Genomic DNA, 26016 nt, shown 5'->3' with positions numbered 1-26016 from the left:
CCTGTCCAAATTCGAAAAAGGCTTCATATTCTCCAAAAGGATACTTCTTTTTTTTTTTGAGACGGAGTCTCACTTGTCACCCAGGCTGGAGTGCAGTGGCGTGATCTCGGCTCACTGCAACCTCTGCCGCCCGGGTTCAAGCGATTCTCCTGCCTCAGCCTCCCGAGTAGCTGGGATTACAGGCGCCTACCACCATGTCCAGCTAATTTTGTGTATTTTTAGTAGAGACAGGGTTTCACTATGTTAGCCAGGCTGTTCTCGAATTCCTGACCTTGTGATCCTCCCACCTCGGCCTCCCAAAGTGCTGGGATTACAGGCATGAACCACTGCGCCTGGCTAGGATACTTTCTTATAAATTTAGAAATGAAGATTTACCTGGTCTAGGGACAAGATCAAGGCATCTCCACAGGGTTTTGCTTCCTGATGAGCAGGTCAGAGCCTGTAGATGAGGGTGACTGTAGGACTGAGGGTTAGAAAGTCCTTCAGGGATGTTTCCATCTAGCAGGGGACCTCTTCCACTCTAGAGACGAGGGCAGATGTCTGGCTGAGAGGCCCTATCCTTGGAAATAACTGAATGAACACCATAAGATTTTGAATCTTCAACTCCATATGATCACTAACAGAAAACATCATTTCTTGTCAGGGCAAACTAGAAAAAAGTGAGTGGGTAACTTTTTGTTGTTGTTGTTAAAACAAACCTTTCTTTCCTTTGTAAATCTAAGAAGATTTAAGATGTTGTAGAAAATACAGAGGGAGGCCACACAGTGGCTCATGCCTATAATCCAAAAGCTTTGGAAGGCTGAGGCAGGAGGATCAGATGAGGCCAGGAGTTCGAGGCTGCAGTGAGCCATGATTGTGCCACTGCACCTCAGCCTGGGCAACAGTGAGACCTTGACTCTAAAAACCCAAAAATCAACTGTGTTTCTACTTCCCTGAGGAAACCACTGTATTCTTTCAGACTTTTTTCCTATGCACATATATAGATGTATTTACACGAATGGTAAGATACATCCTGTTTTTCCATTTAACAGTTGGTCAGGAAACCCTACCAAGGCTATCATTCCACATTGGCTGAGGCATGTGTTGGCCATTCCCTATTTATAGAATTGTAGGTGGTATTTAGCAGTTCAGGGTTAAAATCTGCTCCATGATGCTGCTGCGATACGTTCTTGATGAGACTTATATTTCTGATGATACAGCTAGGAGCCTTGATGAAATAATCCCTTATCATAAGGAACACACTTGCACACCACCTCACAGACTGTTAAATGTTACAATGAAGGCTATTTTGTCTACCATGTGTGGATTTTACTAGAATCATTTTTGGAGAGTAAAAGTTGACCTCCTTGTGACTTCATTCCCAGATTATGAAAATAAACTATCTGGAGCTGTAGAGTTCATTTTCACCATCCACAACAACATCTTTGTGTATTCATGCACACACACACGTGCACACACACACACACACACACAGTTTGACTCTAAGGCAATACATGGCTCAAGGAATTAATGTACCTTGCAGACTTATTTATTACAGTTTAATATTAGAATACTCCTGTTCGTTTATTCATTTGTTCAGCATTTATCAAGTACCTATGAAATGTCAAACATTTCGCTAGGCCTAAAGCTGCAGAGATGTAGGAGACGCATTTCTTAGCCTTAAACCAGAGTTGAACGGAGGGGCTGGCCTGTACAGTCGGGCTGGCACAGGGTATGGGTGGGCCAGCGGATGAGTTCCAGTAAGTCGGCACGGGAGGAGCAAGGAAAGCTTCCCTAGTGGGTAGATTCGAGTCAGGCAGGATGGGAAGGGACTTTCCAGTTTGATAAGAGAAAGGGCTCTCCTTGTCAGGCAGGCAGAGAGAGCGTCAGGTGGTGGGGAAGGGTGCCAGCAGAGGTGACACCGCAGGACTGGCAGACGGGCGGGGGGCAGCTTCCCTCATTCCTCAGTGCCTCAAGTGCCCTCCTCTGTAACATAGAACCGATGACTGTTACTTACCCCATGATTAAAGGATTCAGCACATGTAGAGCCCTTAGAACAGCACCTGGCAATGTGAGTAGCCCTCACAGTTCAGTTAGCTGACCCAGAGGAATGTCAGCTATTTTTTGTTAATTTTGGCAGCATGACTTCTTTTTTTTTTGATACAGAGCCTTGCCCTGTCGCCCAGGCTGGAGTGTAGTGGCGTGATCTCCACTCACTGCAATCTCCACCTCCCGGTTCAAGCAAATCTCCTGCCTCAGCCTCCTGAGTAGCTGAGATTACAGGCATGTGCCACCACACCTGCTAATTTTTGGTATTTTTAGTAGAGACGGAGTTTCGCCATGTTGTCCAGGCTGGTCTTGAACACCTAACCTCAGGCGATCCACCCTCCTCAGCCTCCCAAAGTGCTGGGATTACAGGCATGAACCACCACATCTGGCCCTTTGGCTGCATGGCTTTTGAGGAGTTAACCTATTCAGAACCCTGAGACCTCAGTAGGACTTGTTGCTAGGTTATTTTGGACTGAGGATCCTGAAAAGGAAAATGGCTGCCATAAATTCAGTCATATCCAGAGCCCTGGGAGATGGAGCTAAGTAATGAACATATTGCCTGTCTTTACTCTCTGTATCCCAGGATCTATGCTCTTTTACTCCCCTCCACAGAAGGGGCCTTTTCTTTTGACCTGAAACGTTAGCCCCTGAAGTTACTGGGTGAGCATGCTATTCACAGAAGTGGAAGAGCATCCCTTCAGTCCCTCCTCTCTATTTCTGCTCTTACACCGGGCTGTTGAGGTTTTGGTTACGGTTAGCTCAATTTTTGAGTAACTACTGGGCATGGTGGCTCACGCCCGTGATCCCAACACTTTGGGAGGCCAAGGCAGGCAGATCATTTGAGGCCGTGAGTTCGAGACCAGTCTGGCCAACATGGCGAAACCCCATCTCTACTAAAATTACAAAAATTAGCTGGGCGTGGTGGCACACACCTGTTATCCCAGCTACTTGGGAAGCTGAGGCAAGAGAATTACTTGAACCCAGGAGGCAGAGGTTGCAGTGAGCCAAGATCACACCACTACACTCCATCCTGGGCAACAGAGCAAGACTCTGTCTCAAAAAAAACAAAAAAAAAAAAAAGAAAAAAAGAAAAAACAGAATTTTTGAGTAACACATTTACTGTACTGGGGGCAGTTATGCAGGTGTGAGCCAGATCACCTTTGCCCTCCTCCTTTTGCTCCTTTTGGCGCTTGAGGGCTAACTTCCCAGCAGGTGGCAGTACAGCATGGTTGGCCTCAAGTCCTGTGCAGGGTTGGGCAAAGACCAAGATTAGAATCTAAAGCTGCAAAAATAGAATCTGTTCATTAAAACAGAGGAAACTTTATTATTTAAGCACACGTGAAAACTTAAGGTAGCCTTTGTAGTAAGCCACATGTTTCTCCTGTCAGCGCTTCACTTCTAAACAATATGTTTATACTTCACACTGCCTGAACTGGCATCAAAAATTCCAGTGTGTTCCCAGCTAGCAGAATAATCCTTCTGAAATGTTTAGAATTAATCAAAAGTTGAATTGTACCTGTTCGTTTCCTCTATCAAATATAGAAAAATCTGTGTTACCCTCTCCTAACGTGTTACTCTCTGCTAACATGTGCAAATGCGTTCTCAGTACAAAAGTCTGATTTCCTTAAACTGACTCATCAAAAGGAGTTATAATGGTAGAGTCCAAATCAGAATTTCTTCATTTCAGGTCATTTAAATGCCAAGTTTATATTCCCCCAGTCTGCCTTTTTTTCCCTTCTCCCTTGGGGTGGAGTAATGTTATTACTCCTTCTCTTTTTTTCTGTTTTTTAATTTTCATATCACATCAGATAATTTATAGGACTGCTCAGAGTCAGCTGGATTAGTGAATGGAATACTTAAAGAGACAGAACTAAAATAGGAGTTGAGGTTGGGTGCAGTGGCTCACGCCTGTAATCTCAATGCTTTAGGAGGCTAAGGCAGGAAAATCACTTGAGGCCAGGAATTCAATACCTCTGAGCAACATAGTCAGATCCTGCTGCTACAGAAATCTAAAAAAAAAATAAAAATAAAAAGAGTAGCTGTACATGGTGGTTCACGCCTGTAGTCCTAGCTACTCAGGAGGCTGAAGTGGGAGGATTGCTTCAGCCCAGGAGTTTGAGGCTGCAGTTACCATATCATTGCACTCCAGCCAGGGCAACAGAGTGAGATTAGATAGATAGATAGATAGATAGATAAATGGATAAATAGAACAAGAGCTTAATTGCTTTTTAAAATACAGGTTACATCTATTTCTTTCTCGCTCCTCTTCTTAGTGTGTAAGATTTTTAAAGACACAGCCCCAGCGTCATTTTGTCTTTCACGAGTAAACATCATTCTAATGGTGAAAGTACTTTGCTGAAGTGACTCAGCTCTGGAATTCTGAGTCATCCTTCATTTGGTCCAAGCAGAAAAAGCCTCAGTAAATATTAAAGTGCAGCAAGCTGTTAAGCCCTTGATAAACCTACTTATAATTTATTTGCTTCTTAATCAAAATGTTTCCTTTTAAGAGGAATTTTAAAAGTTTTAAAAGTCTAATTGTATGTTTCTTTACTTTTATGCAGAAAACATCTCCTGCAAAGATCTGTAGGTAAGTTTACTGCCCTCCCCACAAAAAGCCCTAATGTAAGATTTAACCTAATTTTAACTCGGATGATAAACTGTTTGTTGAAGATTCATACTCTAAGAGGTGACAGAGGAATTTATTATAAACATTCATATATCCCTAATTTGTGTCTTAGTCTAAAATTTCCTGTGTTTCTCTTTTCTTTCTGAAATATTTTATTCCAAAAGAGAAAACACCAGAACCAACCTGTGCTAGATTTCAGTCATTGATACCCAAAACTTTACTAACAGTTGTGTGATACTGATGGAGAATGAAAATGAAAAACATGGAAATGACTTAAAAATTTAAAAGTAATGTTTGCAGTTTGTTTGGTCTTTAATATTTTCTGTGGTGGAAAAAGCACCAGCCTGTAAGATCAGAACTGCAGTCCTGGGCCACAGCAGGGTGATTGTGGGCAGCTTTCCTTGTTCTCTTTGCCTCAGTTTCCTCTGCTAGAGCGTAAACTGGGCTGTCCTCTCATTCAGACCCCGGTGCCTGCAGCATTTGAATTCTAACCTGGGTGTCTTGCATCTGACTGCTTCCCGCTTCATCTGCAGGCCAAGCAGCTCAGTCCTGGAGACAGAAAACCAACAAAGGTGCTTTGATAGATGGATTTAGGATTTCTGCTGCAGCTATTTGTGCAGCTATTTCAAGGTTCCACCTTGAAAGAACAAGACAAAACCAAACTTCAGGACTGTCCTCCTGTTTAAAAGGAGATTAGCAGGTGTCAAAGAGAGGCAGTAAAGCTCATGATACCTGATGTAATCAGGTACTGCTCGAGGCCAGGTGTGGTGGGCAGGCAGGCAGGTGTCTCACCGTTGGGCATCCCCCGTCTTCCACAACCCCAAGAGGTTGTCTGTTTGGGGGGATCTCTGTTGCTCATTCCCCATGGATGGGGAAGCATCCTCTATTCTATGAAGCCTTTCACTATAGGGAGACACCAAACCCATCAGTATTCTCCTCTCCTCCCACCACAAAACCTGTCTATTCCCGGGCAGGCCCAAGAAGCTCCCCTGACAGTCTGTCCTCCACTTATCCCACTGTTTGCTTGGATTCTTCTCTAGATCATTTGTGTGTTGGGGTACCTTGAAAGTCAGCAAGGCTATAGGAGTAGGGCGGGCTGGGGTAGAGAAGTGTTCTGTGCCTCGGCTGCTCCGTGTTGTCCTGACCTTCCCAAGGCTGTGAGGCGCCAGCTCTGAGGGCCCCTCTGCCAGTCCTCCTGCCTCTGGCCCAGCCGGTCAGTGCTGGTCCGTTGGGTACAGTGGCAACTACACATGGTTATAGCAGTGAGCACCATCAGAATTGATCAGCACCACTGTTTTCAGTGTACTAAGATTACACATGCCAAGTTGTTATGTGTTACATATATATGTTTATGTGTACATATAAAAACATGTAGTCTCTATATAGAATACAGAATCTATGTTGGTAGGAGATGGCATATGGCAAAGTTCCCTGAAAGTGAAAACATTGTATTCAGCGCTTTTGTTCACGCCTTTGATCCTTGGCTGTTTGCTGCCTGATGGAATAGTCAGTAGTTAAGGGGCACTATATATACGTTGCCTCTATAAAATGGAAAGAGGAGAGAGACTAAGTGATAATTTGGGTTTTACGCTTTCTGGCACCTTCTTTTAGGAGGATAGAGTGGGGAAAGCTAGAGGCAAGAGCTTTCGGCATATGAAACTCAGAAGGAATAGGCCGTAAACCAGGGATTACTGAACCAGCTCCAAATTGACTTTCTAATGAGTGAGGATAGCTTCCTGAAAATATCTGTGTTTGGCAGTGTTACTTTTTGTGCAAGAATTTTTAAAAATTGCTTTACTGTGGAAATTTCTAAAGACATATCAAAGTAAACTGAATACTGTAATGAATGAGGTCCTGTGTACCCAGTTCCCAGCTTCAGCCGTTTTCAGCTTCTGGCCCCACCTACTGCCTTGCTCAGTGTTTATTCCAGGCACCCTAGCATTTCATCTGTAAATATTTTAGTATGTATAAGACATTTTTCTAATAAAACATTTTATGGGGGGAAAGTTTAAACCTACAGAAAAGTTGCAAGAATATTACAAGGAGCTCCCATGTATTCTTCACTTAGATTCACCCATTGGTAGCATTTTTTGCATTTGCTTTCTTGCTATCTCAATGTATATATGTATACACATGCATAAACATACATAAATATCACATGCATATATGGGAATATAGATATTATTCTTGCTCTTATTTTTTCTGAATCATTTGAGAATAAGTTGTACAGGTCATGACTCCACTCCTAAATACTTCAAGCTGTGTCTCCTAAAAGCAGCAATCCCTTAGACAACTAAAGTGCAGTCATTGAATTTAGAAAAGAACATCTGATATGATACTATTATTTAATATTGAGTCCATGTTCAAATGTTGCCACTTATCTGGCCACAATATTATCATTATTATTATTATTTTTCTTTTCTTTTCTTTTTTGAGATGGAGTCTTGCTCTGTCACCCAGGCCAGAGTGCAGTGGCACATCTTGGCTCACTGAAACCTCCGCCTCCCGGGTTCAAGTGATTCTCCTGCCTCAGCCTCCTGAGTAGCTGGGACTACAGGCATGTGCCACCACAACTGGCTAATTTTTGTGTTTTTAGTAGAAAAGGGGTTTTATCATGTTGGCCAGGCTGGGCTCAAACTCCTGAACTCAAGTGATCTGCCCACCTTGGCCTCCTGAAGTGCTGGGATTACAGGCGTGAGCCACCACACCTGGCACAATATTATGTTTTATAACATTTTTTCCCCCTAAAGATGTCATGTCTAAGCCGGGCGTATTGGCTCAGGCCTGTAATCCCAGCACTTTGGGAGGCCGAGTCAGGCAGATCACCTAAGGTCGGGAGTTCGAGACTAGCCTGACCAACATGGAGATACCCTGCCTCTAAAAATACAAAATTAGCCTGGTGAGGTGGTGCATGCCTGTAATCACAGGTACTCGGGAGGCTGAGGCAGGAGAATCGCTTGAACCCAGGAGGTGGAGGTTGCGGTGAGCCGAGATTGCGCCATTGCACTCCAGCCTGGCAACAAGATTGAAACTCCATCTCGGCAACAACAATGAAACTCCATCTCAAAAAAAGAAAAAAAAAGATGTCATGTGTCTTTTGTACCCTTTAATCTGGAACAGTTCCTCAGCTTTTTATTGTCTTTCATTGCCTTCACATTTTTGAATAGGGGAGGCCTGTTGTTTTGTGAACTGTCCCTAAATTTGGGTTTGTCTCAGTGTTTCCTCGTGGTTCAATCCGCTCTCTGCATGTTTGGCAGGAATACCACCCGAGTGATGTGGTGTCCTTCCGAGCTTTATTTCAAGAGGCACACAATGTGGATCTGCCTCGTTATTGGTGGTATTAAGTTTGATCATTCGGTTGTGGGGGTGCACAAAGGATTTTAATGCGATTTCTGTAGTGTTTTCATTTTTGAAACCGGCATATTTGTGGTTTGATTCCCCAGTTTTTCACTTGTATATTTTTGGGATCTGCAGTTGAAAAAACACTTGTTTCATTAGGTATGTCACGGGCACACTCTTTTCCTCCAGTGAGCCAGCTGTGGTTTTGCAGATGTCCTGTAAATGCCTGACTCTGGGAAACAGCTAGCTGAGGGCCAGAGAAGGAAAGGTCTGTTCATGAGTAGAGCACATAATTGAAAACTACACAGATAGTCAGGTTCACAGAGGAAGGACAGAGGAACCAAGTTGGTCTCGCAGGATCTTTGCCTCATCCAAACTCCAGAGGATGCATTTTCACCTCCACACTCTTGGGGAAAGCTTTGATGTTGAAAGGTGAAGCTGCAGTGTTTTATCTCCCTCTCCACAGTGCCCTCTTCCTCCTGGCCGCAGCAGGATGCCTTCCCTTCAATGACTCCCAGGTAAGTCCAGGTGAACTCATTTGCCTTCAAAGTGTCTTTTATTCTCTGAAGCCTGAGTGTATGACCAGAATTTCCTAGTCCTTCCTTTTAGAAGCAGGATAACTTGGCCCATGCAGAAGCATTCCAAAGCTTGCAGGCTGGGTAGCTTTGGGCCTGGGCAATACCATTTCCCCAGGCTTTTGCCTTCTCCCCAAGGCTGCAGGCATCGCAGCCTGCAGAGCTCTGGTGCCTGGGCACTGTGGTGCCTGCCATCTGTCCTCTGTACATGCCTGGTGAACCTGCAAGCCAACGCCCAAGTTGCCCCAGCCTCAGGCATGGAGGCACAGTTGATTTCCTCTCCTCCCAAGGGCCTCATCTCCTACAAAGTGATTTTTTGTTTTTGTTTTTGTTTTGTTTTTGTTTTTGTTTTTGTTTTGTTTTGAGACAGAGTCTCACCGTGTTGCCTAGACTGGAGTGGAGTAGCACGATCTTGGCTCACTGCAACCTCCACCTCCCGTGTTCAAGCAATTCTCCTGCCTTAGCCTCCTGAGTAGCTGGGACTACAAGCGCCCACCACCACGCCCAGCTAATCTTTTGTATTTTTAGTACAGATGAGGTTTCTCCATGTTGGCCAGGCTGGTCTCAAACTCCTGACCTCAAGTGATTCGCCCGCCTCAGTCTCCCAAGGTGCCGGTATTACAGGCATGAGCCACTGTGCCTGACCTGCAAAATGATTTTTATTTTATCATCCTGTGCTAAAGTTGAGTTTTCTTTATGAGGTGCTGAGGACCCACCCCCGCCCCCAGTAGTCCTCTCGTGTCTGGGTTTCCTTTCTTTCTTTTTTTCTCCCTCCTTTTCTCCTTCAGGATTATTAGGTCCCCACCAAGTGTCAGGCACTGAGCCAGGCTCTGGGGACACACAGAGGAAAATTAATCTTTGCTCAGGCAGAAGTCAAGCCTATTTGGAGCAAAGCGGAGGGAAACAGTCAAGTAAACAGATCATTATCACACAGGGAGGCCAGGGCTCTGTCCCTGAGGTACAGGAGGCTCTGAAGCACCTAAGACAACGTGGGACCTCAGGAAGTAGCAGTAGCCACAATTACAGGGAGCCTGCTGTGTGCCAGGCTCTGTGCCAATGCTTTCTGTGCCTTATGTTATTTAAAATCTCCCAACATTTCTGTAAAGGTGGGAGCATTATTATCTCCATTTCATAGCACAGAGTAAGGAGGCCCAAAAGGTCAGCAGCTAACAAATAAGTGGGGATTTTAGAATTTATCCCAGATCTCTCTGATGCTAGAGCCAGACTCTGCTTACAGGACCTAAATCTGGAAGAATGAGGAGGAGTTAGGAGAAGAAAGCAGGCGAGGGCAGTCGTGGAGTGTCATGAGTATCCTGTGATCCAGCATCATTGAGCACCTGTTGTGTGTCTACCCCTGTTCTAACACCTGCCCTCCTGGAATGTACATCTATGAGAGGGGAGGGCAGGGGGAGACAAAAACACATAAACAAATAAGGAAGAAATAAATAGGATGTGTCCTATGATACTACATCCTGTGGAGAATAATAAGGGAAGAAGTAGAGGGTCCCCTTGGTTGAGTTGTAGGGGGAAGCAGTCATGCTTGGGAAAATGCAAGTTATCCTTATTCAGGGACAGCAGGAGGCTGTACATACAACTGGAGGGGTTGATGGGGGCTTGTCACAGAGGTCTTGGGGTGCCATGAGTTTAGATTTGAACTTTGTGATGGCAGTGAGGGGCATGGGGTGTTGGAGGCAGAGTCCTGTTAGGAAGATGTTATAGGCACCTGGGTGAGGAATGAGAGGGAACCAAGGAACTGACATAAGGCCCCAGGGGTCCTATTTTGGGACCCTTGCTTGGCACTGCGCATTGATGACAGGGTTTCTGATGGCCACACTGGATTCCGTTTGCCTTGCTCTTACAGCCATTTTTTCTTTTTTTAATTCTGTGTTTCAGTTTGATCCAGATGGATATTTTTGGGCTGTAATTCACTTATTCTGTGTAGGTAAGTTTTAAAATAGTACTGACGTAAGGCTGGGCACAGTGGCTCATACTTGTAATCCCAGCACTTTGGGAGGCCAAGGCAAGCGGATCCCTTGGGCCCAGGAATCAGAGACCTGCCTGGGCAACCTCGAGAAACCCCATCTCTACAAAAAATACAAAAATTAGCCAGGCATGGTGACACATGCCTGTCGTCCCAGCTGCTCAGGAGGCTGAGGTGGGAGGATCACCTGAGGCCAGGGAGGTTGAGGCTGCAGGAGTCATGATCACACCACCACACTCCAGCCTGGGCAAAAGAGTGAAACCCTGTCCAAAAAAAAAAAAAAAGGAAAGAAAGAGAGAGAGAGAGGGAGGGAGAGAAAGAGGAAGGGAGGAAGGAGGGAGGGAAAGAGGGAGGCTTACTTGAATAATTGAGGTTTATTGTATACCCACTTTTTGGTGAACCTGGACAATAGGAACTTCAAATCCAAGGTGCGAAGGTTAAAATTAAATGGGCATTTTCTGGATTGGTTTTCTATTTTGAAGTTTTTCCTCAAATGTGTCCGTTTCCAATATACTTTCCTCTTTTTTCATGACAAATATGAACTAACTCACCATGGCTTGGGATTTCATTTGCTCAAGTCAACTTTTGGAATGCTGATTGGTCTTCTCTAAAAACGTTGGGAAGATATTCAGAAGTTCATGTCAAAAACTTTTTTTTTTTCAGTAATTTACCAAAAAAGTTGAAATTGGTCAAATAAAGGGACCATCTGATTTTATTACAAATCATATGTTCAGTGTCGCTTGTCTGTAGTCCTGGGGGAAAAGCAGTGCCCTGACTGTTAACACAGCTCAGAAATGTTCAGCAATCCAGGGGTGTTTCTTTTTCATGTGCATCATGTCAAGGAAGTAACACCTTCCTGTTAATTGTGTCCTTTATTGATCATGATGCTTTCCATGCCCAGTACTCTGGGGACCACTGGAAAGACTGACTGCGTTTTCATAGAGGATTATTGAATTTGCATCCTTGAAACCTTCCAAATGTTGATGGTCTTCTCCTGTCAGCTGGGGGTGACCCTCATAGGGAAAAGGACCAGCAGTCATACCTTTGGGGGCCTTTATCCATGTGGATTTTGTGTTTCCCTAGACATGCCAGCAGTTCCTTGAGCAGAATACCATCACCAGTGACATGTTTTATTTCATTTTCAGGGGCTTATAAAATTCTGCGGAAGTCCCAGAAACCCAGTGCATTAAGGTAAACTCTTAAACTCTTTTCTTTTTTTTTCCCTTGAGATGGAATTTCGCTCTTGTTGGAGTGCAGTGGCATGATCTGGAGTGCAATGGTACGATCTGGAGTGCAATGGCACAGTCTCGGCTCACCTCACCCTCCGCCCCCTGGGTTCAAGCAATTCACTTGCCTCAGCCTCCCAAGTAGCTGGGATTACAGGCATGCACCACCACACTTCACTAATTTTGTATTTTTAGTGGAGAGGGGTTTCTCCATGTTGGTCAGGCTGGTCTCAAACTCTTGACCTCAGGTGATCTGCCTGCCTTGGCCTCCCAAAGTGCTGAGACAAGATAAACTCTTAATGTTTGGTGAGCTGTGGTTGGCCTAAAGGAAAGGGTTGAGACTTGTGGTATCATGAGATTCTTCCATTCAGCCAGAGTCTCTGCAGGCCTGGATTGTGGTGAGGGCAGGGGACTTAGTCCTTGAAGCCGTCCCTCTTCTTGCTGTTTGGGCCACTCCAGGCTGTGTCCGCCAACACCTGGAACATGTCTGCCTTTAGCCGTGTGTGAAGAGGCATGGAAGTCAATCCCCTCCCTTCAGGGGATTCACATGTCACCTCTCAGATGACATGTGAATGAAATGTATGTGGCCAGCTGCTTTGGGTGCCAATCGGCTGCATCGATCACAGAGGGACAGTACTTTTTCTTGTTTCCCGAGCTCCATCCTAATTTGACTTACTTTAGACCCAGAAGTCTCTCCACTTACTAGCTCATTCTTGGGCAAAATGAGGCCTTTGTTGCAGGCAGTCAATGGAGCAGCTTTGGTGAATGTAAATGAGAAAAGACAAGACTTCAGGCCTGGAGCTGTAAGGCCAGTTCCCCTAGACTGGCCAGCTGGCCTCTGGGTTTTGGGGCCTGCTGAAGGCCTAATGAGAAAAGGTTTGAAGGGAATGACTCCTGAGAGAAGGTCATCCACTCTGAGAATGTGGGGCTTCCACTCCCTGGAGCACCTTTTGTTCTTTTAATTTAAAGTGTTTTTGTAGCAAGAAGCCAGTAGAGTTGCCAGATAAAATACAGGATGCCTGGTTGCATTTGAATTTCAGATAAGCCTTGAATAATTTTTGTAATATTCGGAACAGATAGTACTTACACTAAAACATTACCCTTTATCAGAAATTCAAATGTATTTGATTGCCGTGTATTTTTACTTGTTAAATATGGTAGCCGCAGAAGCCAGTCCAGTGGCCTGAGATAGTTGACACTCCTTTGAAAGTGACAAATGTATACGTTTGAAACAGTTGCCCACAGGTGAAAATGTGTGTGATTTAAAATGAACTAGTAACTGGTTTTGAATATTAAATACTTTTCCCTCTATTTATGGGTAATTTATAAAAGTAGTAACTAAAATAGAATTTATTAATAGAAGATAATGATTGTTTTATGTATTTAAAATAGTTCTGCTATTTCATTTATCTTTTTTTTCTCTCTCATTCCTTAGTGACATTGACCAGCAATACTTAAACTATATATTCAGGTAAAATTTACATTTTTAAAGAACAGTTCATATCCTTTTAGGGCTAATGGATTTTTATTTTCCAATAATATTTTGATTGAAGAGTTCTGAGCCAGTGTGCCTGCCAGGAAGGTACGTTACAGAATTTGTGAGATGACCAGAGTTGAGGAGACCACCCAGAGCCCACCCCCTCACTTCTAGATTGTGTCCTTGAATCCCCACCCGTGTCCCTGAGCTCGATTCCAGGGCTCCTTGGGTCCATCTTCCCAACTCATTCTCAGGCCCAAGGGGTGTCCAAAGAGAGGCTCTCAATGGGCAGGAGTGTAGGTGGAGGTGACCTTGCAGGCTCAGGTGTCCACACACATGTGTGAGGCCCTTGGGCTGCAGGATGAAGCCTGGGGTGAAAAGAAAAGGGAGGCATTGGCAGCCGGGAGTCAGAGGCTGCCTTGGGCGGCTCCATTCTGACATGCAGCACCAGGGAGCCCAAGAATTCTACATTTTAAACTAGACTTTCAGGTTATTTTGAAGGTGTATTTGTTAAGGCAGGATGAAGTCTGAGGCTTGATTTATAACTTTTAAATATGGTATGTGGACTTCTGTTTATATCCTTGTCCCAAGCCAAGCAGAATGAGCCTGCTTTACTAGAACAGCATGATATACCCTTTTTATATTAGTATAATTTCTTCATTATAATGTGCATGTAATTTATAATCTGAGAACTCTAAGGGGTTTCCGTGTTGGGAGGCTGAGGCAGGAGGATCACTTGAGCCCCAGGGTTCAAGGTTACAGTGAGTGATGATTGCGCCACTGCACTCCAGCCTGGGCAACAGAGAGATCCTGTCTCAAAAAAAAAAGTATACGGGGCTTCAAGTTACATTTTCCTTCAAACATAGTCCCACCACAGTACCCCTAGAGGTGATTAATTGCAGTTCAGAAAACGTATTCAGAAAACGTATTGAGTACCTGCCACATGATGTCTGGCACTGCTAGGGATCCAAGGATGAATAAAATATGGTTCTTGCCCCCAGGGAGGTCACAGTGTAGGATGCCACACAGGGAAAAGGATGAAAAGAGAATGAAGAGGAGTGTTCCTTTGATGTGAGCCTCATTCATCCTTGGCACCCTCCCATCGCCCTCTCTGGAAACCCCTCCCATCCCCCAGCACCCCTCTGTCGTGCCTTCACGCTGCCAAAGCCCACTGTGGGGGGCCCAATCCCCCACTCTCTGCAACCTCTTCTATCAAAACTCATGCCCTCCAGACCGATTGAGTTAGAGGTTAGGAATAAAACATGTGATCTTTTTTTTTTTTTTTTTTTTTTTTTTTTGAGACGGAGTCTCACTCTGTCGCCCGGGCTGGAGTACAGTGGCCAGATCTCAGCTCACTGCAAGCTCCGCCTCCCGGGTTTACGCCGTGCTCCTGCCTCAGCCTCCCGAGTAGCTGGGACTACAGGCGCCTGCCACCTCGCCCGGCTAGTTTTTTGTATTTTTTAGTAGAGACGGGGTTTCACCGTGTTAGCCAGGATGGTCTCGATCTCCTGACCTCGTGATCCGCCCGTCTCGACCTCCCAAAGTGCTGGGATTACAGGCTTGAGCCACCGCGCCCGGCAAAACATGTGATCTAAGTATTGGAGGGATTTTTTTTTTCAAGTACTGAATGGCCTGCTTTGGTAGGAGTTAGGAGTGGCTTAACACTATATTTGCAAAATTCAAGCAAGGATTAAAGGACCAACTCCTTCACTTAATTATTTCTTATATTTACCCCCTAATATTTTATTTGAGGTTACCCTTTGGGGTGATTCTGATGATGGGATTTGGGGTACGTGACCAGCTCTGTGAGATGCTTTGGGATGGTAAGAGGCCCCTCATATCCTGCCATAAGAGTGATCACTTCTGCTCCTGAAGTTATAACCAAAAAGGGATTCAGGGAGATAAAATGATGGACTATGAACAGGGTATATGTTTTCCAAAGAAAGGTGAGATGGAAGCGAAGACTTAGCCCATGCAAAGGGCTAATCATTGCAAAGTCTCCAGTCTCGTTTACAGCTACATGCAGCCCTGTCTTACACACCTACAACTTCTCAATGACCAGATGTGTGGCTCTTCCCATTGGCTTTCTCCCAGACCTCCTGTCTAGCCTCTGTCCACAGTGCTGCTGCCCTGGGGCCATCAGAGAACCTGAGCTTTAGAGGAAGAGCAAAGGAAGAACACGAGAAACACAGAAATGGTTCTGGGAGACAGCCCCAGAGCAGGCAGGGCTCCCAGTGGTTTCTTTGCTCACAGCCATCTTCCTCCACACTGCCTAGGATGTCACCACCGACTAGGGATTCCTTGTGGTAGTTCCCAATCCTGGTGCACTTTAGAGCCACTGAGAGGCCATAACAAAATAAAACAACTGATGCCTGCACCTCAGAGATTCCGATTTAAGGCAGGACACTGGGCTATTCTGATATGCAGCCAGGGTTTAGAACCAGAGTAGGCCATCCAGCACTTTAAAAATTCCCTCCCGAATTGAACAGTGAGAACACTTGGACACAGGAAGGGGAACATCACACACCGAGGCCTGTCGTGGGGTGGGGGGAGGGGGGAGGGATAGCATTAGGAGAGATCCCTAATGTAAATGACGAGTTAATGGGTGCAGCACACCAACATGGTACATGTATACCTATGTAACAAACCTGCAGGTTGTGCACATGTACTCTAAAACTTAAAGTATAATAAACAGTACATAAATTTAAAAAATAAAATAAAATAAAAATAAAAAATTCCCTCCCATACTTAGAAAACATGTTTTATTCCTAACCTGTAATTTGATTGGCTGCCTGGGTGGCATGAGGTTTGATAGAAGAGGTTGCAGAGGGTGGGGGATTGGGCCCCCACAGTGGGGTTTGGCAGCGTGAGGCTCTGTGGAGGGGCACTGTGGGACGGGAGGGGTTTCCAGAGAGGACGATGGGAGGGTGCCAAGGATGAACAGGGCTCACATCAAAGGAACACTCCTCTTCATTCTCTTTTCATCCTTTCCCCTCTGTGGCATCTATTGAAAATCAGTAAAGGTAGTTTTCAGCCACATGGTGGATGGGCTGGATCAATTGTGGGCTAGCCTCTTGGACATGTAACTATCTTGTACACAGTTAATTTTGTGGCAAAAATATACATAGCTCACACACAACAGCTAGCTTTTACATTGCAACCTATTTTAATTCAGAGTTTGCTTTGTTCAGCTTGTAAATACTCTTGGTAGATTAGGTGAGTATGATCGTTAACTAGGGTCAGCCAGGACCAAGAAAAGAGACACAGTGAACCCTCAGGTTGAGACGTGGATTCATATTCTATCCCAAGCCTGTCTGTCCCAAGAGGCAATCTTCTTGCCAAAACATGAGACATTTCAAGACATTCTTACTCTCTCTGAGGAGCTGGATTTAGTCAAAATGAGTCAGTGCAGATAATTTGCTTTTAGGCAAATTTAACTATTTCCAAGTAAAATGGGTGGGAACAGCTGGGGTTTTTGGTGTGGGGGAAACTTCTTGACTACTTTGCTGTCTCTTTTCCAGTGTGGTGCTCCTGGCATTTGCATCTCATCCCACAGGTAAATGCCCCCACCAAGTGTTGTTTTGTTTGTCTGTTTGACATTGCTCATTGGATCCAGTGAGCCTGTCTCTCAGAGACATTTCACAAGAGAATGTCATTGCCCCCCGGATGACTGCAAGGGCAGGAAGGTCCCACCTGTTTGAAACTGCTCTTAACAAACCAATTTATCAACCAGGAATTTATTCTTACCCCTTCTTGTTGTCTGTGTTTTCATCCAGTATGATCTCAGATATACAGACAGGTCTATTTCCTGCCGAGTCAACTAGTGCTTATTTTGCCCTCTTCTGAAATTCCTTTTCCAAGCATCCTGAATTGCTCTTCATTTCTAGTGTTAAAAAATTTGGTGAAAAAGTTCAAAAGTTCAAAAAACCTGAATCCCTTTTTGGTGATCACTTCAGGAGCAGAATTTATTGCTCTTATGGCAGAATATGAGGGGCCTCTTGCTATCCCATAATATTTCCCAAGGCCTGCTATGGTACCCCAAATCCCATCATCAGAATCATCCCAAAGGGTAACCTCAAATAAAAATATTAGGGGGTAAATATAAGAAATAAGTGGGCCAGGCGCGGTGGCTCACGCCTGTGTAATCCCAGCACTTTGGGAGGCCAAGGCGGGCTGATCACGAGGTCAGGAGATTGAGACCATCCTGGCTAACACGGTGAAACCCCGTCTCTACTAAAAATACAAAAAATTAGCCGGGCGTGGTGGTGGGTGCCTGTAGTCCCAGCTACTTGGGAGGCTGAGGCAGGAGAATGGCGTGAACCCAGGAGGCGGAGCTTGCAGTGAGCGGAGATCCGGCCACTGCACTCCAGCCTGGGCGACAGAGTGAGACTCAGTCTCAAAAAAAAAAAATTTAGTGAAGGAGTTGGTTCTCTAATTCTTGTTTGAATTTTGCAAATGTATTATTGAGTTACCCTCTTTCTATCTGGCATCATTTTTAAAGTTTGTATCATATGTCACCATCCAATTCTCATAATTCCAGATGAAAGGAGTCAATTCTTTTTTTCTTAAAAACACACACACACAAAACGAATGTTTACTGACCACTTGCTATGCATAAGGCATTACCCAGGCCCTCTAGGTCTCAGTTTTCACATCTAGAAAATGAGAAAGGTGAATTGGCTGCTTCCTAAGGTCCCTTCTAGGTCTCATCTTGTGCTTAAAGCAATAACAGCTTTCTGTTGGCGTTTTCAGCTGCTTCTTTCTGTTGGTGTTTTACCTGCTATCTGAGCGAGGATCCTCAGGGACTTGTTGATAGTGACTCAGGAATAACGCTTCTAGATTGTATGTGACATATCTGAATCCATGTCTTGTAAGGATAACTTGAATACATTTTCTTAATACATTACACTCCGCTTGCCACATGAAAGCACAGTTCCTATTGTCTGCCTGCTCCTGTGAACGATGACTTCTCAAAACTCCAGGGTTTACTGTTGAGTCCCCTCTCTGCTGTCATCTGCTGAAAGTCTATCTTTTGTGGAATAGTAAGTCCTGTAAAGCCATACTGTTAACCCTAAATGGCTTCTGCTTACCCATACTGCTGGTTGTCTGCCTTTCAGTTGCGTCTCCTATCATTCCTTTATGCAGCCAGGTAGCTGCCACCCAGCAGACATTTAAGAGCCGACTAAGTGTCCTGCCCCTTTGAAATGTGCTTTTTGTCAAAGGCCTTTCGAAAGTTATGTTCACAGATTCTCCTTGGTTTACATCCTGAATTATTTCTAGTGGACTTGGGTGAATAATTCTTTTTTTTTTTTTTTCCGAGACAGAGTCTTGCTCTGTTGCCCAGGCTGGAGTGCAGTGGTGTATCTCGGCTCACTGCAACCTCTGTCTCCTGGGTTCAAGCGATTCTTCTGCCTCAGCCTCCTGAGTAGCTGGGATTATAGGCACCTGCCACCATGCCCGGCTAATTTTTGTATTTTTAGTAGAGACGGGGTTTCACTACATTGCCCAGTCCAGTCTGGAATTCCTGACCTCAAGTGTTCTGCCCACCTCTACCTCGCAAAGTGCAGGGATTATAGGCATGAGCCACTGTGCCCGGCTGGGTGAATAATTTTTACCTAAAGAAATCATGTTGCCCTTCAGCTAAGAGGTTGTGCTTGTTCATTTGTTACACTTACAATGGTCAGAGCTGGAAGGAATCTTAGCGATTATCCCAGGTACCACCAAATTGTGTTAATTACTTGTGCACCATCCTAATACAAATGAGGAGATTGAAACCCCGAGGAGTTAAGTGATTTGACCAAGATGATGCAGAGTAGGTGAGTAGTAGGTCTCCTGACCCTCTTTCTTTCTTCTTTTTTTGTTTTGAGACAGAGTCTCACTCTGTCGCCAGACTGGAGTGCAGTGGCGCAATCTCGGCTCAATGCAACCTCCACCTCCCCGGTTCAAGTGATTCTCCTGCCTCAGCCTCCTGAGTAGCTGGAACTACAGGCACCTGCCACCAAGCCCGGCTAATTTTTTGTATTTTTAGTAGATATGGGGTTTCACCATGTTGGCCAGGATGGTCTCTATCTCTTGACCTCGTGATCCACCCACCTCACCCTCCCAAAGTGCTGGGATTATAGGCGTGAGCCACCACGCCCGGCCTCATGACCCTCTTTCTAAGTTTTTCTTTTTAAATGCTGCTCTTTCAGTGATCCTACACTTTATTATTATTATTATTATTATTATTATTATTATTTTGACATAGAGTCTCACTCTGTTGCCCAGGCTGGAGTGCAGTGATGCGATCTTGGCTCACTGCAACCTCCGCCTCCCAGGTTCAAGTGATTCTTCTGCCTCAGCCTCCCAAGTAGCTGAGATTACAGGCACCCGCCACCACGCCTGGCTAATTTTTGTGTTTTTAGTAGAGACAGGGTTTCACCATACCGGCCAGGCTGGTCTTGAATGCCTGACCTCAGGTGATCTGCCTGCCTCAGCCTCCCAAAGTGCTGGGATTACAGGCATGAGCCACCACGCCCAGCCCCCTACACTTTACTATACAGTATCCCACTCTAGTGAATGCTTCTGTACAACATTCCTGAATTTTGGTCTGGAGCTACGTTTGGTTTGGGGGATGTGTTTAGCCACCAGTTTCTGAACATGGTGACTGCTGGTAATAGCTTAGACATTTTGGCCAACAGTCTGACATTTTACCTTGAGTTATTGCTAAACTTTTAGGTCAATACAAAAATACCTTGGACACTTAATTACTCGTTGGGAATGCAAAGTGGTCAGAAGTATATGATTGTAGAATGTCCTGGGCAGAGGAGTCATTTAAAATAGGCTTTAGTTTCTTTTTGAGGTAATGAAAATGTTCTGGAATTAGATAGTGGCGATGGTTGCACAACTCTATGAATATACTAAAAACCACTGAAGTGTATACTTTAAAAGGGTGAATTTTATAGTATGCAAATTATATCTCAATAAGAAAATGTACTGGGGGAATAAAAGGACACCTTTCTCATTTGAAAACCTGTTTGGAGCTTAATTATGCCAGAAGGGATACTTGCATGGATTAATTTTCCTTCAAGTTATATTTTCATAATTTTTGAAAAAGAATGGACACAGATGTTCACCTTCCCTTCCCTCTCCTGCAGGACGGGGGATGGGTCTGCGGTGGGCAACCCAGGGCATTGTGGAGCCTGTTGGATTCATCAGAGAGAGTCCTGGGACGCTGCTCTTGAAGGACTCTTCTCTGCAACTTGGATTTGTTACAGTTTCCTGCTAGCTGAGGTGGTGTCATTGCAGAGGCCAAGGACAGAAAGTCGGGCTTATAAGAAGGGTTTTGCTGGGCCGTGGCACTGCTGAAGTGGCTGTGGACTCCCTTGCTGTAAAGGAGCAGGACTACTCTTATAGGGTGGCTCCAGTTCCTGCCAGTTCATTCATTCACTTTCTGATGGGACCCTTGGGTAGTCTAGCCCACTTCAAGGTAGAACAGCACTTTATTCTTTCTCACTTGCTTATTACACTTGCCATCTAGAACATCTGCCATGGGGCCTGAGTGTGTGTTGGGTGAGCTGTCTTCCTGGTTCCCTACTGCCCCAGTTAAGACACAGTCACAGTCAGTCTCCATAGAGACAGTCTACTTGGAAGGATCTGTTCATACTTTCTGACATCTTACAGCAGGGCTCAATTCTTTTTGGTTTCTTCTTACCCTTTTTTTTTTTTTTTTTTTTTTTTTGAGACAGAGTCTCGTGCTCTCTTGCCCAGGCTGTAGTACAGTGGCACGACCTCTGCTCACTGCAACCTCTGCCTCCTGGGTTCAAGTGATTCTCCTGCCTCAACCTCCCAAGTAGCTAGGATTACAGGTGCCTGCCACCATGCCCAGCTAATTTTTGTATTTTTAGGAGAGACGGGGTTTCACCATGTTGGTCAGGCTGGTCTTGAACTCCTGACCTCAAGTGATCCACCCGCCTTGGCCTCCCAAAGTCCTAGGATTACAGGTGTGAGCCTCTGCACCTGGCCCCCTTCTTTTATTACTTGTATCTTAGTTATTTGGTAGTACTTTAAAAACATTTTAAGATTGATATATAATTTACATATATGAAATATACATGTTAAATGTACAGCTCGATCAATTTTGGCAAATCTACATACCTGCATAACTTATCCCCCACCAAGATATAGAACATTTCTATCACTGCAGAAAGCTTCCTCCTGCCCCTTCCTAGTCACTCCCTCTCCACACCATGAAGGCCTCTATGGATCTGATGTCTGTTACCATAGATAAGTTCTGTCTATTCTCAAGCCCTTGTAAATGGAATCATCAGTACTTTTTGTGTCTGGCTCTTACATGCAGCACAGTGTTTAGAGATTCATTCATGTTGTTGTGTATATCATGAGTTTGTTCCTTTTTGTTGCTGGTAGGGTTCCATTGTATGCATATACCACATTTGTTTATCCATTTACCTGTGGATGCTCACCTGGGCTGTTCCCAGCTTGTGGCTGCTCTGAACATTCTCATACCAGCCTTTTTGTGGACTTATGTTCTCACATCTCTTGGATGAACATTTCGGAATAGGATTACTGGGTCTTAGAGTAGATGTATGTTTCACTTTCTAAGAAAGGATGTTTTCCAAAGTGTTTGTACCATTTTCCACTCCCACCCAGTAGTGTGTGGGAGTTCCAGTTGCTCCACATCCTCACCAGCATTTAACGTTGTCAGTCCTATTTTAACTCTTCTAGAGGGTGTGTGAGGGTTTCTGGATGGTGCTTTTGACTGAGCTTCCCTCCTCACTCACGCCTGAGTGATTGGAAAGAGGAGCTCTCTTGCAGGTGCACCTTTGGAGTGTGCTGGCAGCAGTGGTGGGACTCAGGCAGGCATTTCTTCATCCCTCAGCATGGCCCCGCCCCCCCACAGAGTTTGCTCTGAGAATCTCAGAACGTTCCTTGAGAAGAGGGCCACCTTTCCCCCTTGCACTCTCTTAAGTATAGTAGATAAGAGGAAATTTCCCCTCTTAAAGAGTTTACACTTCCTATTTGTGTGGGGCCCCTTAGCTGTGGTGGTCAAGAGAGCTGGAGAGAATTTCAGGGAACGAAAGGAGCAGGGAGACTCAGGAATCTGGCCCAGAAACAACCTTGTTACCTGGTGTGTCTGTGGCTCATGTGTGAGACAGAGTAAGCAGTACTAATTACTGCTTGGAACTGACCTCCTGTTTTCCTGCCAGTTTTGAGGGTAAGAACATGAGAGGAAATTTTCTTCATGCTCAAATATCAATTAGTCTTGAATGTGGTAATATTATGTCACACTTTTCACCATGGCAATTTCATGCTTCGTAATCTTTAGAGAAATGGGCTTCACTTACTCACTCAGAGTCAGCGGAATTTTAACTGCAGAACACAACAGTGAGGGCCTAACTCAGACTCCATTGCATAATGCCGCATGTTGCTGTAGCAAAACATGTTTACTCTTTTTTTTTTCTTCTTCTTTTTTTTTTTGAGATGGAGTCTTACTCTGTCACCCAGGCTGGAGTGCAATGGCGCAATCTCGGCCCACTGCAAACTCTGCCTCCCAGATTCAAGCAGTTCAACTCTGCTTCAGCCTCCCGAGTGGCTGGGATTACGGGCTCCTGCCGCCACGCCTGGCTAATTTTTGTATTTTTAGTAGAGACGGGGTTTCACCATCTTGGCCAGGCTGGTCTTGAACTCCTGACCTTGTGATTCACCCGCCTCAGCCTCCCAAAGTGCTGGGATTACAGGTGTGAGCCACCGTGCCCGGCCATGTTTACAACTCTGTAGCCACTTGATTTGTGCTTAAGCCAGGTAGTTCAGCACTACATGGTGCAGGAGTGTTGTTTTGAGGCCATTTTTTAGGCTCCTGGATCAAGTTTGCATGTGGCTGGGGCCAGCCAACCACATGCTGCAACCTCTTCCGGGGGTATTTATAGCACAGTCACTAACATTTGCTGTTCCAGGGTTGCCGTGCACCCTCTCCGCTTAGGAGTACTACTTTAGCAAAAGAGAAGGCAGGTGGAAGGCATCAAAGGGGAAAATTTGAGGTCAGCTTGAAACTGAGGACCACAGAGCCAACTGGAAACTAGAACATTAGCTCTAGGGAAGGCAAGAGGTGATCAGGTCTTTCTGATACTCTTGGTTTGGTAGTGCTTGTTGTGTGCTGGGTGTGTTGTATGGTGCTGACACACAGCGGGTGCGGGGATTAGGAAAATAGCATCCCTACTCTCAAGGACTCACTAATTCTAGGAGGAGGGACAGGTGTGAAGTCAGCTAAGTGGTGTGTGAGAAACCAACGTGTGATGGTTTTAGCGATGGCTCAAAGGCAAGGGTTAGCTATTCTTATTTTGTCTCTCCCATTGTGGGGTCAGTTTTCAGGATTTGGGTGGGGGTTATGATTTCCCGAGGACTGTGTTTTGTTTTGTTTTGTTTTGTTTTTTCTTTCTTTTCCTCCCTCCCAGTCTTCCTCTGACCACACTTCTGCTCTTTAGACCCCCTCCAAAGCCTGGGCTGGGCTATAAAAGCTGCCACGCGCCATGAGTCCCGTTCACCCTGCTGGAGCGTTTCTGATGAAAGACTGGGTGCTGAGAGGGGCACAGCCTGAGAGGTCTCAGGGTCCTGGGTTTCACTCATCTCCCTCTCCGCCATTCCTTACTATCACACTGGCTGCGCTGCAGTTCCTCTCACACTGAGAGGGAAATTGGGAAAGGGCCAAGAGCACACAGCTGCCAAAGAGACGGAACAAATTCTCCATGGACGTGGACAGACTCTCCCTCCACCTGCCTGAATGGAGGGCTCTGGCCACTCTCTAGGTGTGGGGTCCCCAGGGCACCCTTGCCTATCACTCCTGTGGGGAAAGGGACTTCAGAATATATCCATGCTCTTCACACCCTAAGTGACACCTGATGCTGTCATTTACAAATTCCCTCTACCAACACAGGTCCCAGTTTGACAGTAGAGGCATTCAGAGGAATTGTGGCTGAAAGAAAACAAGAAGTCTTGTTGGGCTTCATGAAAACCAGATCCCAAGAAATCCCCTCCTCATAGTTAAATACACACTCACTTGCAGAAACAAAACAAAGACAATAACAGTCATAATTTTAAAAACCCTCCAGAGAAATCCAGCTCAGAACTTTCCTTCCCAATAGACAGTTGCATCATTTGAGATTGTTCGGGTCTCCAAGAAAGCATAGGAGCCCATCATGTCTTTTGATCTGAAACTCTTGATTAATAGCATAGTGGTGAAGGACATGCTGCTGCCTGTGTGTTCCACTGCACACCTAATATACTAGCAATACTTAGGAGAATCAGCCCTCTCCCCACAGGACCCCAGAACTGAGAGACAGGCTAAGGCCCAGGGGTCTGGAAGACCAGGCTCTCCAAGGGGTTCAGAAATTCCAGATTTGGAAGACTCAAGCTATCTGCTGTGGAAATGCTTAATTCCTTTTCTCCGGACATTTTTGGAAGGATTTCTGCTTTTTTAATCTCCTGACTTTTTGTTTGTGACCAAGTTCAAATTCCAGAGAGGGAAACAGCCAATATGTGTGATTATTTCCTCTTGCACCAAGTGGAACTAAAGGAATGAACTTACTTCACAAGAAATAAATGTACCCTTTGGACCTCAAACTAAAATGAATTTGCACAGTTGGTCTGGCCCCCGTGCTGTTCTTGCGGTCATTAAACATGAAAATGAAAAAAAAAAAAAAATGTCAGGGCAGTGCATTCATGACCTTTTTTTAGATATGAGGCAGAAAAGAAGAAAAGAGTCTTGAAAAAGATTCTTTTATCCTGCACACTCCCTTGTGCAGGGTTGACTGCCTAGTAGAGAGGAGACAGCCTAAGGTTTGGATTGACTGGAGTTCACATTCTGGCTCCATAGTTTAAGAGTTGTGCAATCTTAGCCATGTTTCTTAACTTCTCTGAGCCTTAGTTTAAATGGGCATGATAGAACCTCACAGAGTTGTTACTAAGATTGAAAGAGATACATACATAAAGATTTTAGCGTTGGGCCCTGCACAAGGCATGCTCTCACTAAATGGGCATTATTATTATCATCATACTGTTATTATCATGATAAGATAATATCAGTAACAGAATCCCTGGGAATGCTGGAGTGAATTCAAGGCCAGGGGACTGAAAGCATAGGACTGCTAAAGAAGCCCTCCTTGCATTTCCTGGGGCGACGGGGCAGAGGGGCATGTGAGGCCTCATGAGTCACTGTGTCACCATTGCTGTGCCCCTCAGGTGATCTCTTCAGTGTCCTGGACTTCCCATTCCTGTACTTCTACAGATTCCATGGCAGCTGCTGTGCCAGGTAATCTTAAGCTCACTCATTTGTATGCTTTCTGTGCTGTCCGCTGTGTCTTCCTCTCTATGAAGTTCAGGGTCACTGCTGGCACCTGAGTGAGTGGCAGGAGAGAGTGGTGGTGGGTGCAGGTGAGGAAGCAGTCATTATGTCACCAGCAGGCTGTCACTTAGCACCCTTAGATGCTCAGGGCCAGCTTGGGCCCTGCCAGGACCCCTGGCCCATGGACGTGCCTCTGCCAAGACAGTGGTTTTCACACCTGCTCTAGAGTTAGGATTCTCTCACTTTTTTCCCTCTCCACAAGCAAATCTCACATAGAACTCCAATCTATAAAACTGATGAAATGGATCCAGTTCAAGGGAAGATTTGGGTTCAGAATCCCACCTGCTCAGCTTTCCCCTTGGCCTCCTTCTTGCTCCCTAAGGCAACCTCCAAAATAACCTCCACCAAACCCAAAGATTCTGGGAAT

General features: G+C 45.1%; 1 protein-coding gene across 1 annotated transcript in view; it reads left to right on the top strand.

Moving 5' to 3' along the window:
* The window catches only part of TMEM241 (transmembrane protein 241), a 143331-nt gene that overhangs the window by 54195 nt on the left and 63120 nt on the right, over positions 1 to 26016 (top strand). The window contains exons 6-12 of the mRNA XM_010383238.2: positions 4590 to 4615; positions 8460 to 8511; positions 10462 to 10510; positions 11695 to 11740; positions 13211 to 13246; positions 16774 to 16808; positions 25487 to 25556. Coding sequence (XP_010381540.2) covers positions 4590 to 4615; positions 8460 to 8511; positions 10462 to 10510; positions 11695 to 11740; positions 13211 to 13246; positions 16774 to 16808; positions 25487 to 25556 — 314 coding nt within the window. The remainder of the gene's footprint in view (positions 1 to 4589; positions 4616 to 8459; positions 8512 to 10461; positions 10511 to 11694; positions 11741 to 13210; positions 13247 to 16773; positions 16809 to 25486; positions 25557 to 26016) is intronic.

The sequence above is a fragment of the Rhinopithecus roxellana genome, chromosome 21 (genome assembly GCF_007565055.1).
Source record: "Rhinopithecus roxellana isolate Shanxi Qingling chromosome 21, ASM756505v1, whole genome shotgun sequence".
Lineage (NCBI taxonomy): Eukaryota > Metazoa > Chordata > Mammalia > Primates > Cercopithecidae > Rhinopithecus > Rhinopithecus roxellana.
Note: the sequence above shows the minus strand (reverse complement) of the source record. Positions and strands in the feature narration are given on the sequence as shown.